The 17697-nt window shown below is 39.8% G+C and overlaps 1 protein-coding gene, 1 long non-coding RNA gene and 1 pseudogene across 11 annotated transcripts in view; 2 read left to right on the top strand and 1 right to left on the bottom strand.

Moving 5' to 3' along the window:
- The window catches only part of LOC148004131 (uncharacterized), an 876089-nt gene that overhangs the window by 571491 nt on the left and 286901 nt on the right, over positions 1-17697 (top strand). The window lies entirely within an intron of this gene.
- The window catches only part of Rdx (radixin), a 72606-nt gene that overhangs the window by 27456 nt on the left and 27453 nt on the right, over positions 1-17697 (bottom strand). For 6 of the 10 annotated variants that reach the window (XM_087561948.1, XM_087561949.1, NM_001433753.1 and 3 more), the window contains 4 exon segments: positions 9706-9866; positions 8283-8375; positions 5550-5792; positions 4487-4647 (listed from right to left, as the gene is read on the bottom strand). In XM_087561948.1, coding sequence (XP_087418074.1) covers positions 4487-4647; positions 5550-5792; positions 8283-8375; positions 9706-9866 — 658 coding nt within the window. 10 annotated transcript variants of the gene reach the window in all.
- Rps19-ps12 (ribosomal protein S19, pseudogene 12) lies at positions 12289-12708 on the top strand (annotated as a pseudogene).

Raw genomic sequence — 17697 nt, 5'->3', positions numbered from 1 at the left:
TCAGGACATCTGGTTCATACAACAGAAAGTGCTGGAGACAGAGCAGGGGTCACAGCCTTTCCCATTAGGAAATGGCAGTCCTTAAATTCCTCAAAGATGGGCTCATCATTAAGAGATAGTAAGTCTACTCAGGAAAAATAGTAGGAGTTAATAGTATTTAACTGGAAAACCAAGGTTGGAAATGGTAAGCTTGCACATCATAGCTATTCTACTATGTAGGGAGCACAGCCGGGGCTGGGGGGTGGGAGGTGGTGCTCCTGGTGTTTTACTTAGCAGGATGAACGGACAGGGCTGCAGTTAGCCTAGACTGGCCTTCAACAAGAGTGGACCCAAGGATGACCTTCACATTCTCCTGCCTTCCCCTCCTGAATTCTGGGATTACAGGAGTGTAGATGCCACACATGGCTTTGGGCGTTTGAGGAGACCATCACTCTATCTGACACAACTGCCTCATTGGTCAGTTAGCAAATTAATGCAAATTTAATAACCCCTTATATGTTACTTCAAGTTTTAATATTTAAAAGATGAGATTTCATTGGGTACATATAGGTGTAGATTTGATGTTCATCTTTTTGTTTCTTAAAACATTCCAGATCTTTAAGGTAAAAAATAGAAGTTGCTCTAAACTACGACAGCCACTGTTCTATGTATAGTAAAATTTCCAATAATGTGTCAAGCTTAAAAACAGTAATTCTAGTTCTAAAAAAGGTTCTCTAAAATTAAAAAAAAAGAGTAAGTAAAACATTCTATAAAAATGTCTTTGCTTATCACAGGAGGGAGGAAGGGAGGGTCTTGGGTAAGAGAGGACAGGAAGGGAAAGAGGGGAACATGATAAGGTATGGGGTGGAGGAAAATGATTGAAGCCGAGAGCCAGCAGAAAGAATAGAAACAGGCGTCCTCGGGAGATAGGAGGTTGGAGGGACCCTCAAGAATATACCAGGTACCTGGGAGGTGAGAGACTCTCAGGACTCAAAGGGAGGGACCTTAGATGAAATGCCCTACAGTGGGGAGAGGGAACTTGTAGAGCCCACCTCCAGCAGAAAGACAAGTCATCAAGTGGAGGAATGGAGTTGCCATACCACAGTCAAAAACTCTGACCCTTAACTGTTCCTTTTCTGAAAGGACTGCAGATAAAAATGGAGAGGAGCCTGAGGAAAAGGAGGTCCAGGAACAGGCCCAAAGTGGGTTCTAGCTCAAGGGGAGGTCTCAAGGCCTAAGGCTATGGAGCACTCACAAAAAGGGGCCTATCATGACTGCCCTCTGAAAGACCCAACAAGCAGCTGAAAGCAGCAGATACAGATATTTACACACAACCAATGAACAGAAGCTGCTGACCCTTCTGGTTGAATTAGGGAAAAGCTGGAGGAAGCTGAAGAGGAGGGTGACCCAGTAGGAGGACCAGCAGTCTCCACTAACCTGGATCCTCGAGATCTCTCAGACACTGGACCACCAACCAGGCAGCACACATCAGCTGATATGAGGACCCCCAAAACATATTGTAGAGGACTCCCGGATCTGGATTCAGTAGGAGAAGATGCACCTAACCCTCAAGAGACTGGAGGCCCCAGGGAGTGGGGAGGTCTGGTTGAGTGGGAACATCCTCATGAAGAGAGGGGGAAGCAGTGGGGGTTGGGAGAAGGCACAGGATGTGGAATAGTCAGAGGGTGGACCGGGAGGGGAATAAAATTTGGAGCATAAAAAAAAGATTAAATTAAAAAAAAAAAGTCATTGCTTTTCAAGATCAGTGAAATCACTGCCTACTCCTGGAGAGAGAAAGAACAGTTGTTGGCTTTTAAAGTGTTCTAGATGAGAGCCATTACTTTTTTATTTATGAATATATGCTAAGTATTAGTGAGAGACTATCTAAAAGGCAATTCTACATTTATGGCACCTGCTCTGACACAGCTTTCATAAGACTATTGTCTGAATAAAGGCACCCAGCATAAAGTAGAGCGCACCAGAGATTTAACAGTGGGAGGAATCAAGAGTGAAACCCTGCCTTCCTTCCCTGGGAAGAAGAATCTGGATGGAGAAAAATAAAGCAGTGCCTGAATTCCAAATCCCGGGGTGGCAGAGATGTGAGTCACTGTGACCTCCACAGTAAGAGGAGGGGATAAAGAGCACACTTGTGAGCATTCAAGCTTTGTCCCTAAAGACATCACATAGTTCACGGCTCAAATGACAAGTTCAAGGGCTGTGTGAGAAAACCATGTTAAATAACAACAGTGGACCTCAAAGACATGAGCTTTTGTCACTTTATTGTTAACCAATGAATATTATCCAAAATTAGAGATGTAATTGTAATTTACTTGTACAACATGAAATTATGCTAATGGGAAATTACCAAATACTCATTAGTGTGTTTTCACATTGCTATATGAACATGTGCTCTCAACTGCTAATGATAAACGTTATAACTGATTCGATCACTATGAAAACCCATTTTGCAAATGGCTGTTCCTGTTTAGAAAAATTCATATAGCTATAAAAATGGACTAAACCCACTTTAATCCTAACCTACAAATAGACTATTAACAGCAAATATAACTGGTAGCCTCTCAACACTGTAACAACTGGTGCAGCGATAATGTACACAATGCAAATAGAAAAGAAAACAGTAAAACCCGAGGGAAGTCGATTCTTTTAGCAATAAGGACTATTACTCTGATGCTTTGGAAAAGTGAACACTCATACTTCAAAGTCTGAGTGGTAAGGCTGACCGTCTCTCCCTCTCACATGTGGAAGGCAATTCCCTCGCTGATTTTGAAGCATGTGCACAACCACTGTACAACAGTCACTTCAAGGTTAACCAGTTGTCTTTTGTCCTACAGAGTCCAAAAAATATATTAACCCTTTCTTTTTTATAATGTTTGCCCAAATTAATCCTTTTTAAGTCAGCAAAAAAAATCAAAATTAAAAAAAAAAAAAAGCACAAAACCAAGTTGAATCTACTGTGCGTGAAAACTGCTTAATAAAATGGCAATTGTAATCGGTAAGTGTTAAGTCTGAGTGCATAATACCAAATGGAAAGGAGCTGAACCACACAGAGAAAACAAGGCTTTCTGGAGCTTCAAATTCAGGGGCTTCATGATCAGAGAATGTAAGAGCATCTTTCTAGCTGGAAAAGACTTCTTCAGTAAGACATAATTGAAATAAAATTTGCTTTTAGAGATTGCAAAGAAAATAGGCAGTGATTTAGAAACCAAATATGCTAAAACGGTGTTACCCATCCCATCAAGAATGAAGAGTGGGAATGCTTCACGTGCTGCAAAGGCAATGTCTTTCTCACAAAGGGTCACTTCCTCAGACACAGCACACCCTCAGGGAACAGCATTTACCAGTGAGAATATACAATCTAAACACGAATCAGAGCCCCACAAGTCAACAAAGAGGCAGTTAGAACATAAGCACTGGAATCTCAAACCTATATTCAATGAGAGACATGATTGAGACTGCCCATGGGTAACAGACATGCAGCACACAGACTGGGTGAACAGTCACCATGTGTGGAGTGAGGTAGTAGTATGTTCTTGGAACTGATCCATATGCCACCCTTGCAGAAAGGCCAAGGTTTGGTTGGTTTTTTCCCCTTCAACAATCGGAATCAGCTATCATCAACAGTTATCTTCTGTTGGACATCTGTGTTTCTAATCAACCTAAGAACAAAACTTGAATTTTTTTCAGAGATCACGTACTTGCAGGCAGTGTTTCATCAATAATTTTCCTAGAAAAAACTGCCTAGTGGCTATGTCTCTAAAGTGACAGGCAAGGAAAGCCACCAGAGGACTACAGGATGTGAGACACCATCACTCAACTTATCAGAGATGACTGTACTTAAGTAAAGCAAACATTCAATCAGGTAAGGGATCTCTGTAATAATTAACCACCGCTGCATACTCTGCTGTCCAACCTTCTAATTGCCTTGTGATGTAGCCTCATGTCTGTCTGTTTGCCCCGCTATCTCATTTTAAAAACCTCCAGTAAGTGATCTGTGTGACACCAGAATTACAGCTCTAGCATGACAAGGCATGAGAAGGCCACACTGACAAAACATGAGAATGAACATGGAGATGTATGTAGCCTACAACATGGAAAGGGCAAAGAAAATGGAGTTCATTAACTAAACATGCACTGAAATGTCCACCATTATCCTAAAATGTACACAGTGCTCAAAGCACACACACATTTGTCAGACATGGTCATTAGTGTTAATAGTCAACCGAGAAAGAGGAAACAAAAAGTGAAAAATGTACAAAAAGGTGACAGAATGCCATTATCCATTCCCTGGACAAAAGAAAAGTGACCACACATGACATCACACTGCTGCTTAATGCTGAAGCGCGCCCCTCGGGTTCTGCTAGTGAGCACAGTCAACTGTCTGAGTGCTTTGGCAAGGCGGGATGCATCGCACTGCACCCGCACAGGCCTGCTTTTCTCTGCTGTGGTTCAGCTCAGGGAGGACATGGATCACAAGAACGGCTCTCACATTGCTTCAAACTCATCGATGCGCTGCTTGGTGTTGCCTTGTCGAATCTGCCGCAGAGTCTTGTACTTATCACGGCCTGCCTTGACGTTCTCAGCATGGAGAACATCATTCTGTGTCTTCTTGGTTTCATCTCTCGCTTGGGCTAATTCTGAACTTAATGCCTGCATTAAAAAAACAATTACAATTCCATAAAGTTATGAAAATTATAACAATAGGTTAAAGATGAAAAAAATACATGTATAACAAACCTGACTTTTTAATATATTAATTTTTCAACTGTGGAATGGTTTCTGGATGATATTCAAGCTTTTTATTTTTATTTCGTGTGCATTAGTGTTTCGCTTGCATATGTGTGTTGGATCCCCTAAAACCAGCTATACAGACAGCTGTGAGCCGCCATATGGGTCTGGGAATTGAATCCAGGTTCTCTGAAAGAACAGACAGGGCTTTTAACCTCTGTGCCGACTTCTCCAGCACAAAAGCATCCTTTTTTTAGTAACTGTGATGCTAGGAAAGGAAGCCCAAGGTCTTTCTTTAGTCGTCGGCCATGACATTTTATATATTCTGAACTACTTTAAATTTCTTATATCTAATACATGAAACAACTGATCAAGTTCAATGCAGTCATTTTAAAGGAAAGAGACTGAAAGATTTAAAAACAATGGACTTTTTCTCTAGAAATTTTAATACAGTTAATGTAACCATTCTTTTGCTTTAGTAAGATTTAACCAACTTAAAAATTAGGTAATTTTTAAACTACTGAATAACACTAAATTTTCTATTCTGACCTAATAATGTACATTCAATAAATAGATCTTTTGTGATTATAAAATATGAATAACTCCAATGATATATTTTCAATAAAGGGTGAAGTATCAAGTATTGTTTTATACAGCACTAGAATACTTTCTTCCTTTGAAAATGAGCCAATCAGCAAAGGCCCTTGCTAATAGGGCTGTAATAATAGAAGCGATAAGAAACTGTCACAAGCCAATCAGGAGGCTGACTTAAGTGGAGACTGCAACGTTTTAGATGTGCACACAGCTTGGGCTGTCATCAGTACCTGGAGCTGCTTCTTCACGCGTTCGTTCTTCTGGGTCTCCGTCACCCGCTCCTCCTCGCTCCTGTGGTTCGTCACGCCCTCACTGGACAGCTCGGCGCTGGCCTCGGCACTGTGCTCGTCCTGCTCATCATGCTCGTTCTCTGTGGGAGGGACGACTGCGGGAGGGGGCGGCGGAGGGGGCGCACACATCACAGTTTTTAACTCTTCTTTGGTCTTTTCCAAGTCTTCCTGAGCTGCAAAAGCCTGAACATTAAAAATAAGTGTGTGAAACGAGTAACAAAAAATGATTTATTCTGTCTCTATAACAAAAACTACATCTTGAAGTAATAGGTCCTTTTAATAAAAGCTCCAGAATTCCAGCAGGTAGGAGGCATAAACATTTAAAATTATTAATCCAGGTTTATTCTTTGTTCCTGTAACTGTTGTAAATGCTTGGTCAAAAACAACTTAATGGGTAGAATGCTGAGAAATGTCATACTTAATAGATTACATTTGAGCCACAAGCAGGAAAATACAACAGTCAATGGAGGAGTCAGAATGTCATTACTGTAAACACAGTGGTCAATTAAATCACTAACCTCATGATGGGTTAACTAGACAGTGCCATCTCACATGATAGATACAACATAACATATACAAAGCACTGATATGTGGGGAACAATACTTCCTGGGTTGCCTGGACAGCCCTGCTTCACAGTCTTGTCCTATGTCTTCCTATTGAGAACACGGACGATTCTCTAAAGGCTCCTCAACTATGGAGGTCTCCTCTAACAATTCCTTAAGGAAATCCTCAGGATACAGAGAAAAGGGATGACACCATGAGAAAACAAAGAGACACACACACAAAGAAGGGCATCCTACAGGCCCTCGGCAAATCAGTATCAGTAGAGAGGGTCTATTCTGTGCTAAGATTTAAAGCAAACAGACTCTTAACTCCTGCCTTGCACACAGCAGAGCAACCTACTTATAAATTACCAACCTTGTTGGCTAAATTTTAAAATCTAACACTAGGATGAAAATTCAATAAAAATAAGTTATATAGATGGAAAGATTTCATTTCAAATATATACATATATAACTTATATATAAGCAGGAGTAGAAAAGTATATACTCTAATGTTTTAAAATAACATCCTAGCTTAATGGACTATGATTTTCTTTTTATACTAACTTACACTAATATAAAATTTTTAATTTATTTATAGAACTTGAAGCTGTAATATGTTTTTAAGGTTTGTGTCTCTAAAATCCATAAAGCATCCTTTAAACCAGGTCTACAAAATTCTCACAACAAAAGCAAAATAATGGGGAGACTAACCATTTCATCCTTTTTCTACTTATTATTTTACTATATACACATGTAATATAAAATGTCCCAAAAAAACCGAACTTCTACAAAGAAATTTTGTTTTATCTTGTTGTTAGGATTTATTTATTTATTTTAGGTGCACTGGTGTTTTGCCTATGTGCATGTGAGGATGCAGGATCCTCTGGAGTTATAAACAGCTGTGAGCTGCTATGGGGGTGTCACAGATTGAACACAGGTTCTCTAGAAGAGCTGCCAATGTTCCTAACCACGGCGACATCTCTCCAGCCCTCTACAGAAAAATTTAAGAGTAGAATAAACCATTTTATACAGGAAGAGTATTTTATTGTAGAAAAACCACTACATATCCCCTGTATCTTCCTTGGGTATAAAAATTATAACTGCACAGACAAGTTGATGGTACTGAATTAAACCCATCCCTCTAGTTATAAACTTGATTTTGCACTGTGAATTCTATTAGAAATCTTGCGGTATCCACTGCTCCCTTAAGATCTATCTGTAGAGGCAGTTAAAGGCTGCTGGGGAAAGGCGTTCACAAGGCCCACCTCTCCCTAAGGAGCAGGAGTTAATGCTCATTGAGACCTCTAGAAGGGTAGCCACCAGCAAGCTGTCCTGGCTCCTGGAAGATTTCACACTAACACTCACTGGTCCAGGAAAAGTAGAAGACACACTAAGTGGGAAGAGCAGGATCAGACTGGATAGGATAAGCATATATGAAAATGCCATGTCCATGTAGAATTAAAGCATGCAAACAAAACCCAAAACTCTTACTAGTAGCAAAACTACAGCCTTCCATCAACCTCACCTCCTGTAGCCTGCTGTCCTGACGGTCTCAGCCTATCACAGTTTAACTCTTCCACTCTACTCTTCATTACTGTATCCTTCAGACATTTATTTAAGCATCCAAACCACGCTGCTAAGTTGTTGTCGTTAATACGATCACACGTAATTGTGCTACCTGTACTCTGAAATCTTCACTGATATTTACACACACAATCCACCAATTTGCATCAGTAGACCATTTATTTAAAGTCCCCTCTAACTCAATCTTCTATTAATTAACTTTTCACCATACCTACTTTTTTGTGACCTTATCCTTGGTTTTTAGCTATTTACTGACTGTTCTCAAATCTGATACATACACTCCTACTACTTATAACCATTCAATCTGTTCTTTCTGGAACAACTATCAACACTTCAGCCTTTAATCTGATTCCCCAAAACTAGCTTATTCCCAAAGACCCAAAGTAAATGCTTATGAATTTCCTGACCAGCTCTTATGTATTCCCCAGGGTCTGGGCATATGCTGATGTCACATCACCTCTATAGAGTCAGCACATGGACCGCTGGGCTCACTGACAGAGTGGCTATGCAGGAAAAGCTAGCACACAACGCAACAGTGATTACTTTATGCTGCCACTCCGTAGCTTCCTCTTCCTTTTTCTTCTTGGCTTCTTCTAAAAGTGCAATCTTGGCAGTGAATTCGGCAAGTTCTGCTGCCTAAAATTAAAATATTTATATATCATCAATACTAGAGGCAATAATATTTTTAATATTCTTTTAATTTTTTTAATCAAAAACTTTAAGCTTGGGCTGTTTTAAGTTCCCATTTTTAAAAAGGTAGTATTTCCTAAAGGTCTTAAGTAGTTGGCTTGTAGTAGGTACTTGAGATAAAGAGGAACAGAACGTAAAGTTAAAAGATGTTATTTTATAGATAAGCAATGACTTATGTTTCAGCAGTAAGAACTGAAAAGTGTCCAAGCGCTGTGTTTTGAACCTTTGTCACTGAACAAATAATTACATGATGCTCTGCAGTGAGCAGTCCCATCTTCAAAGAGCAACTGACAGGCGTGCTGTCACACACCTGGCATCAAACCTTGCATGGTCCTTAGAAGGTGGAAGCAGAAGGATCAAGAGTACAAAGCCAGCCCAGAAGCCACCCCAGGTTAGTAGCAAAGCTTTGTCTACAAACAGGTTTAGAAGACACGTAGTGAATAAACACCTAAATTAATAAGCATATTTAGAAACTTCCCTGTGTTACATACACTTTCATTATTTGGAAGCATGTTAAATAAACAGAACTCCAACTAACTGGCTTATAGCCATCACACAGAAACCAAACAAGCTGTGTCAATTTATCTAAAGCACAGGATGCCATGTGGCCTCTGTAGAGGTTCTCAACCTGTGGGTCATGACCCCTTTGAGGGTTGACCAACCCTTTCACAGGGTTACCTAAGACCATTAGAAAACCGATAGCTACGTTACAATACACAACAGCAGCAAAATTACAGTTACAAAGTAACAACTAAAATAATTTTATGGATTGTGGACACCACAACATGAACTGTATTAAAGCATTCCAGCTTTAGGACAATGAGAACCAGTGGTCCAAATGAATGAACTCTTTTGTGGGCCATAGGCTCCATTCAAGAGAAAACCACCAACAGAATATATTATTGAAAGAAAATCAATTTTCATTAAAAAAAAAAAAAAAAAAAAGAACTAGAAGATACAAATGCATATAACCAGGGGTTGGGGATTTAGCTCAGTGGTAGAGCACTTGCCTAGCAAGTACAAGGCCCTGGGTTCGGTCCTCAGCCCCGGGAAAAAAAAAAGAATAAAAAAAAAAAATGCACATAACCTTTTACCTTTTATCCTGTTTGGTTTTCAGTTTCATTTTTTAATTTTATCTGGCAGAAATAAAACATCCGATTTCTGTCACTTTGTTACTATCCTTGTGGCATGCTTTTGAGAAGGGATCATACCCTTGGGTCCGTGGTCATGCCATGTATTTACTCGTTTTGCTTTTTCTGAGAATAAACAGCCTTACCAGCTGCTCCTGGTTCTTCATTTGGTCAGCAGCTTGCTTGGCTATTGCGGACTTGGCCTCTTCCGCAGCCCGGCGCTCCCTGTCTAGCCGCTCTGCCTCCTCTTTTGCTCGCTGGCGCTCCTGCTCCAGTTCCAGGGCTTTCCGAGTCTGTTCTTCTAGTTCTGAAATGTTTCACCCAGCCCACAAACATGGGTTAACTTCAACCATCCTCATTACAGCAAGACACCAAAATGTGTAGTTTTAAAGATCAGTGACTAAATATGCAACAAACATTCCCATTTTAACCTGGTAAACAGTAATAATTTTTACATAATTTATGGTTCAAGTTGTGTCAAAAGGCTAAAAGCACATACTTAATTTTCTAAGTCTCTAACTTTAAGTTTTGACCTGAAAAAATTAGCAAAGTTAGGGAATTGGGTGGAATGGCTCAAGAGAACTCTTGCCTAGATGTACAGGCCCAGGGTGCAATCCCTAAAACTATCCAAAGACTGAGCTGTTTATCTTAATAGAAATCTATAAATCAATGCATTTTAAGAATAATGATGCTAGCTTAGCAGTACAAGCCCTGTCTAGTACACAAGATGCTCCTAGGTTCAGTTCTTAGTACCAGGACAAAATACATTGAGTCTTACCTACACTAACCACAGGCAGAGTAACCCATCTGAAATGCATGGGGATTCAAAGTGTTTTGGATCTTTTCACTATTTAATATATGTAGTGGGAGCATTTGGAGCTAAGGCTTACTCTAATGTGAGATGCACTGGTTTCCTATGTCCGAACCTGAAGGTAACCCGATGGAGTACATCCAGTGTCTCCGCACAAGTGAGATCCACTACATGTTTAAGTTTCACTTGTGACAGTATGTAAGTTCAAAACATTTATTTCACAATTGGGGAAATCAAGATCTTTATATTATATTTTTGATAAGTTATCAGCAATCTTGACTGGCTGTTTGATGTTAAATTTGAGAAAGCAACTCAACACAGAAGCTCTCACATGGCTGAAGACATAATGAGGTGATGGACAAGCATTGCAATCTGACAAGCATTGTATCAGGCATAAGTTTCTTTCTTATCCCAGTAAATTGAATAAGAAAGGAAAATATCACTAACAAAACCATTAGAAAAAAACCAAGATAACTTTGAAACATTAAATTTAAGCATTATTTTGGGAAAGTCTTACATAAGATTTCTCACTTAGAATTCTGTGAGAAAATAGAGTATAATGTCCTAGGAGGCTGGCTCTCTTTGCTGGATCCTTTAGAGAGTCATCAAAAGTAGACTCAATGACAAGATTTTACTTAACATTTTTAATTTACCGGTCTCCATCAAAACTAGCATAAATAATTTCAGTTAAGAGATTTGGGAGATTTTGAGGATTAGAGAAGAAAAATGACTCACTCTTATTAAGCTTTGAGTTTTTGATAAAATAGCATACAAACTCAACATAGCTATCTGGCTACAAATTATAAAAGTGCACAATACAGAATGTTACCACAGCTTGATTATATGGTGGTTTATTCTGAATTTTCATTCAAGCCTTGATCAAGTAATAAACCTAGGAATAAACTTCCCTCATCGTGCTTTTCTGTTAAAAGCTCACCAAGCTCATGGCTCCACCATTCACCTACACAAATGAATCAAGAACTAAAGGCAGGGTTCCAGAGAAACATGTATGTATGTATGTATGTATGTATGTATGTATGTATGTATGTATACCCACGATCTTAGCACACACATGTCCATCAACACATGCTCAGCCTCAAATTCTGAGGTATGATCCAGTATGTATGAGTACTGCAAATATTCTGCTAAGTACAAAAAGCCAATCACACAAAATTGCCCCATGATTCTACTATCTAGAACAACCAAGACCCCAGACAGAGAAGGGTATATGCTGGGGGCTATGGGGAAAGGAGGCTGAGAAGTTACCGCATAACAGGCAGAGGTTTGGCTTTGAAGACTGAAAATGTTAGTGAACTCTTGATATCCTTAAACCATACTCTTCAAAATCAGCAGTACACTATTTTTTATGTTTGCCACAGTTAAAAAAATTCATAACAAAATTCTTACAAGTTTGGGATACAAGTTAATGTTAACATAAATACTCTCTATTTATCCTTCTTATCAAATCCTTCATCAGTCTTGACTCACTTATGGTCTATTTCAGTAAATAGTTTAGACATTTACACAGCCTGAGTATCACCCAAGTTGGCTTTTGTGTGAAAGTAGTCATATTTAACTTCTGAGTCAACTATTTTCTCTCAGCTTTCTGTGGTATCAATTTCAAAAAGAGATTTGATAGATTTTTGTGCAATTCTTAAATCTAGAAAAAAAAAACCTGTGCAATTCTTAAATCTATGACAAAAAAAGCTATCTTTTAAAATGTTAAAATGAAGCGTGAGTCTTGCTGTGCATGGTGCCATGGGGCTGAGCTATCTGGTCCCAAGATCTTGTGCCTTAAGACAGCGCAGGGTGGCTTCACCCTCTGTAGCCATGGCCACGTGCAAGCTGCAGGCCAGAACGACTGACTGCCACAATCCGGGAGCCCAGAAGGTTAAGTGGGCAGTGGAGGGAAGGAAGGATGCCTGGAGTTACTGCAAAAGACGTCAACCAGCAGGAGTCTGTCAGAGCTCTCTGGCAGCCTTCCTCAGAAAGTCTAGGAAGCTGAAAGTCCCCGAATGGGTGGATGCAGTCTAGCTGGCCAAACATAAAGGGCTTGTCCCAAAGGATGAGAACTCGTTCTACACACGAGCGGCTTCCCCAGCACTGCACCTGCACCTCCGTGGTGGTGCAGGGGTTCGTTCCATGACCAAGATCTATGGAGGATGGCAGGTCAGGCCCAGCCACTGCAGCAAAGGTTCTAAGAGTGTGGCCTGTAGGGTCCTCCAAGCCCTGGAGAGGCTGAAAAGGACCAAGATGGGGGCCAAAAGCTAACGCCTCAGGACAGAGAGATCTGGACAGGATTGCTAGACAGGTGGTAGCTGCCAACCAGAAGCATTAGAACAAAGGATGCTGGGTTTAAAAACTGCCTCGGTCACAAATTAAATAACAACGTTAAAATGAATACTATTTTAAATTAATTTACAAAGAAAGAGTTGGGTGGTCATATGACCTTACGTGGAAAAGCTGTTTTTTATCAGTGCACTAGAACAAGCCCAACCCTAATGTATTAACATTTTATTGAGACATCACCAACAGCCTGACTCAGAGGTTAAATATGACTGCTTTCACACAATAGCCAACTTGGGTGAGACTCAGGCTGTGTGAATGTCTAAACTACTTAGTGAAATAGACCATAAGTGAGTCAAAATTAGTGAAGGATTTAATAAGAAATAATACCAACGTTTCTCCTGTCTGGTCATTAAAAAATCTAAAACTTTCCATCTTAGGGGTGGGGCAAGAAAGCAAAGACGGGGGCTGGGGACTTAGCTCAGTGGCAGAGCGCTTGCCTAGCAAGCACAAGGCCCTGGGTTCGGTCCCCAGCTCCGAAAAAAGGAAAAAAAAAAAAAGAAAGAAAGGAAGAAAGAAAGAAAGAAAGAAAGAAAGAAAGAAAGAAAGCAAGCAAGCAAGCAAAGACTGTAACACAGCTTATTTAAAATAAAAGACAAAGATTGAAAGTCACAAAGACAAACTTTCTGTCCTACTACTCACGTCAGACTGGTCTGATTGGTTACAGTATTTAACTGGAAGGCGATAGGGAAAGTTAATGTAAATTCAAGCTTATAAAATTTGAGGAAGCTTCTCGTTCTTACTCATATTTGAAACCTAGCACTACATGACTTTGCAAGCCAAATAATATCTTACACCAGAACCAAGATTAGAAGCTGTAATATTGCAGTAACAGCATTAAAAACAAAACAAGATCCTGCATGCCTTAATAAGACAATATAACCCAAAGCAATGGTTTATCAACAATTACATTGATTTCCAGAGGAAAGCACACAATCTTAGAAGAAAAAAATAAGTAACAGTTCAATAATAACAATTTTTAGAAATCATAGAATACTGTACGTATGTATTATTGACTGAAAATTTTTTTAAGTTTCTATAGTACACCTAAGCAATGGTCCGGTACATGTCATCATAAAAGTGAGGTCTGTGAATAGTGTATGGGGGATTTCTAGATACAGTAATTGGAACAGTAGGGTGTATATGCGCGCGCTCGCGCACACACACACACACACACACACACACACACTCTGCCAGGCACAGTGGTATACACCTGTGGTCCTGGATACTTTGGGAGGGGACAGCAAATGATCAGTTGGCTCCAGGAGTGCAAGGCCATCCTGGAGAATATGCAATATCTCTCCTCTTAAAACAAAATACCCCAGGAAATATGTCAGATGCCTCTTAGTGTGACAAGTAAGAATACATTTTCATGTGTTCTGTGTATTTATTCTGTAAACAAAAAGGTATCTGCTTTTCCCCAAAGTGGCATAATGGAAAAGCACCACACCAGCCTGGGAACAGCGTTCTACTGGGCCAGAAAGACAGAGATGGAGAGCCTGGAACTGAAGAAGTAGTTGGGACTAGGAGGAAAGTTTCTGAGAAGGGGCAACCAAAGAGAAAGGTCTCTTCAAAACTGTGTGCTGCTTTCATTCAATCTATTTGTCAATCCCCCCAAATGTCCACATAAGTGAGACACTAGGAAACATGAAGAAATTGTAAGAAGTTTAAGAACTAGGGAGAGGGCTCACTCTCCTGTCAAATGACAGCATGAAGTGAACACAGAAAAGGCCTATCCATCACCCCGGCTACCATCTCCTTGGAGAAAATAGTGGTGATTGATAAAGAATTTGTGTCCCAGACATTAAGAACCCTTAGAACAAGAAATCCCATTGGCCAATGGGCAGAAAATGTGAACGCCCCGTTCCCAAAATATAGAAATACCCAATAAACACATGAAAGGTTGTTCAACATCATTAGGCAGAGGTATCTAAGTCAAAACCCAACACCACACTGGAAGCCGCTTAGGAAGACGATAACCCCAAAGACAGGCACTAATATAACATGCCCTGGTGAAGACGGAGGCTCACACACTGTTACAGGAACACAGAGTCACTTTCAAACCAATTGGGCAGCTCCTTAAACCAAGTCAATACGGCCAGCAATATAAAAATGTAAAGAGAAATCTGAATGTATACGTTTTTAACTTATACACCACACAGTGAAGCAGTAGAAACATGCAAATGCCCCACAATTGATGAATTAAAAAATAACTAAAACAGCATTCATCGATTTAAAAAGAATCAAACGTCAATATATGTTACAACACAGATGCACTTTGAAAATAGCAAGCCAAGTAAGGGAATCTGGACATGGGCCCAGAAAAGGCAACTCTGTGGCACAGTGAACAGATTAACAGCTGCCCATGGCTGTGAGGGATTACTGGGGATATTAACGGACTGGCTGCTTAATTAGTGGGTACAGAATTTCTCAGAGATGACAGATTTCGAGAACTCACTGGAGTGATAGTACATCACTCTGTACATATTAAACATCGTAAAGCTGTGTGGGTTAAGTGGGACATTTTACAGCATATTTTATCTCAACAAGGCCATCAGAAAAAAAATGACTAAATCTAAAAGCTCAAGAATTAGAATGACAAAAAGTATAAATGACAAATGTCTGAGAAGCAGTAAATGAAAGAATGCCAGTATAGCAAGCTACAAGAACGTCTGTACAGTTTACATCGCTTAGGAATGAACTTCCCTGCGACAACTACTGAGGCTTACTCCCAACGGCTGTATACTGAGCTCTGTATCTGCACTCCAAGACAGAATTTAGGTTCTCAGAAAATAAAACTAATTATAAACATTATTTTTTTTTAAAAAAATGGCTTATTTCCATTCCAAAATTTAGAAACCTAAGTTGCTAAACCAATTCACTCAGGATGGAAGTCATCCGCAGTGACAGAATTAAGCTTTGCTCGTACTATAAACAGTATTCTCCAACATTCACCACATTATTATGCTGCCTGCCCCTCCACAGAAGTTCAAACCACATAAAGCGATTAAGTTACTGCCCCATCTGCCATCAACAGTGTGTACTGCATCAAAGAGAGAGACCTTATCTACATCCAGTACCATGTTCCCAGTGCTTCTCATGTGCCCAGAATCAACCCACCACTACACCACAGACCCTTCTACAGTCTGCCTGATGCAAGTCCAACTCCCGTTACTATTTGCTAGAACAGCAAATGGATGGTCGGTGTGGAAGTAGCATCTTTCAGGAATCTCTAATACATATTCTCTATGGTCTAGAACATCTTTTGTTCTATTTAATGAGTCACTTGTAAGAACAATGTCAATAACAAATTAAGAGTATAACAACAAAGTATAAAGTTTTCCTCAAAAATAAAATTTAAATATCTTGAGTGAAATTTTATGACAAATTACAAGACAACCATGGAGGTTTCAGGAGAGCCTGGGAAAGCTTTATTAGAAAAACAGCAGGTACACTGATGTCCTTTGCCCTCAGACGACTGACTGGCATTGTCTTGATAAAGATGCTCTAATTCTGTATGCTTATCTCCCTTATACTCTTCAGTGCTTCTTTTTTTGTATGTAAACCATTAACACTTTTATTATACATCCTAAATAAATGAGATTGAAAGATTTAGTAAGTAGCTATTCCTTCAAAAGTTATATAAATTTAATCTTTACTATGAAAAGTTTAATTCTTTAAACATCCTTCAGTATACGACAGGTCATGTGTGGTACTAAGAACCAACCCGAGGGCCCCAAACATGTAAGCAAGCATCTGGACCAATGAGCTCTGAGAGCTATACCTTAAGCCCCTCAAGTCAAACTTCTTCCCAGCATCCTAGAAAGATGCAACTTAGACCCGCCATGTGGTCCTTAGCACACCCCATGTCACTGCCACTTCTCTACATGGATTTCTACTATCTGCACAGGCTTCACTGTCATGGAGGCTCTAAGTCTGTAAGGTAAACAGGTACCTAAGGCAGAAGAAACAGCATCAAATGTGGAATTCAAGAATCAGCTTGTCTCAATTTTGTGGTCTATAAACAAGTAACATAAACCTTTCAGTTTTGAAGTAAATTAATTTCTAGATGTGAGAGGTAAGGTTTAGCTAGATTTAGGATAAAACTCAATTTAAAAATTATGCTCTGTGTGTGTGTGTGTGTGTGTGTGTGTGTGTGTGTGTGTGTGTGTGTGTGTGTGTGTGTGTGTGTTATACACATGCTTGGAGGAGGCCAGAGGTCTACCAAAAGTTGTTACCTCCCTTTTTGAGATGCAGTCTCTTAGGAACTGGGTCTGACTAATTTGTTGAGGCTGCCTGACCAGTCAACTTCAGGAATCTACTTGTCTCAGCTTTTCCAGTACTGGAGTACAAGCTACTGCCAACCATGCCCAACCTTAGCCTAAGTTCTAGTGATCAACACGGGGCTTCATGATTGCACATGAAGTATTTTACCAAATGAGTCTTGTCTCCAGCCTTATGCATATACCTGGTAAGATGACACAGGTCAGTTATCTTAGCATTGGTGAGGAGGGAGTCTCGAGTACCAAAAAGTTTGAGGCCAGCCTGGGTTACACTGAAAATGTGCCCACTCCCACAAACCACAACAGTCTCTACTAAAATATATCTCCAACACTCTTGGAGTAACTGTAGATAAACAGTCATTTAGGGAACCACCTCTTCTGGATACCCACCAGAAAATGGTTGTGACTGTTCTAAAAAATATCTCCTTCACACAGGAAAATGATATAATCAAATTAAACCTTAAATAACACTGCTGTCCCCAATAAAAGTGAATGGCTGATTCTATTAATTGTTAGGGAAGGGTATTGTATACAGAGTAAGTTCACACTACCTGCTAAGATTCTGCTGCTTGGGAAGAAACAATCTAATTTGCTCAAATAACCTTTTTCCTTTTTTTTTTTTTCCACTAATGCTCTGTCAAAGTAGTGTATCCTAGAGTTACTCAATGTAAACGGTGTCCTTTCTATATACTGTAGCA

This window comes from Rattus norvegicus, chromosome 8, assembly GCF_021556685.1.
Source record: "Rattus norvegicus strain SHRSP/BbbUtx chromosome 8, alternate assembly SHRSP_T2T, whole genome shotgun sequence".
Taxonomy (NCBI): domain Eukaryota; kingdom Metazoa; phylum Chordata; class Mammalia; order Rodentia; family Muridae; genus Rattus; species Rattus norvegicus.
The sequence above is the reverse complement of the archived record's forward strand: the minus strand, read 5'-3'. Positions and strand labels throughout refer to the sequence as shown.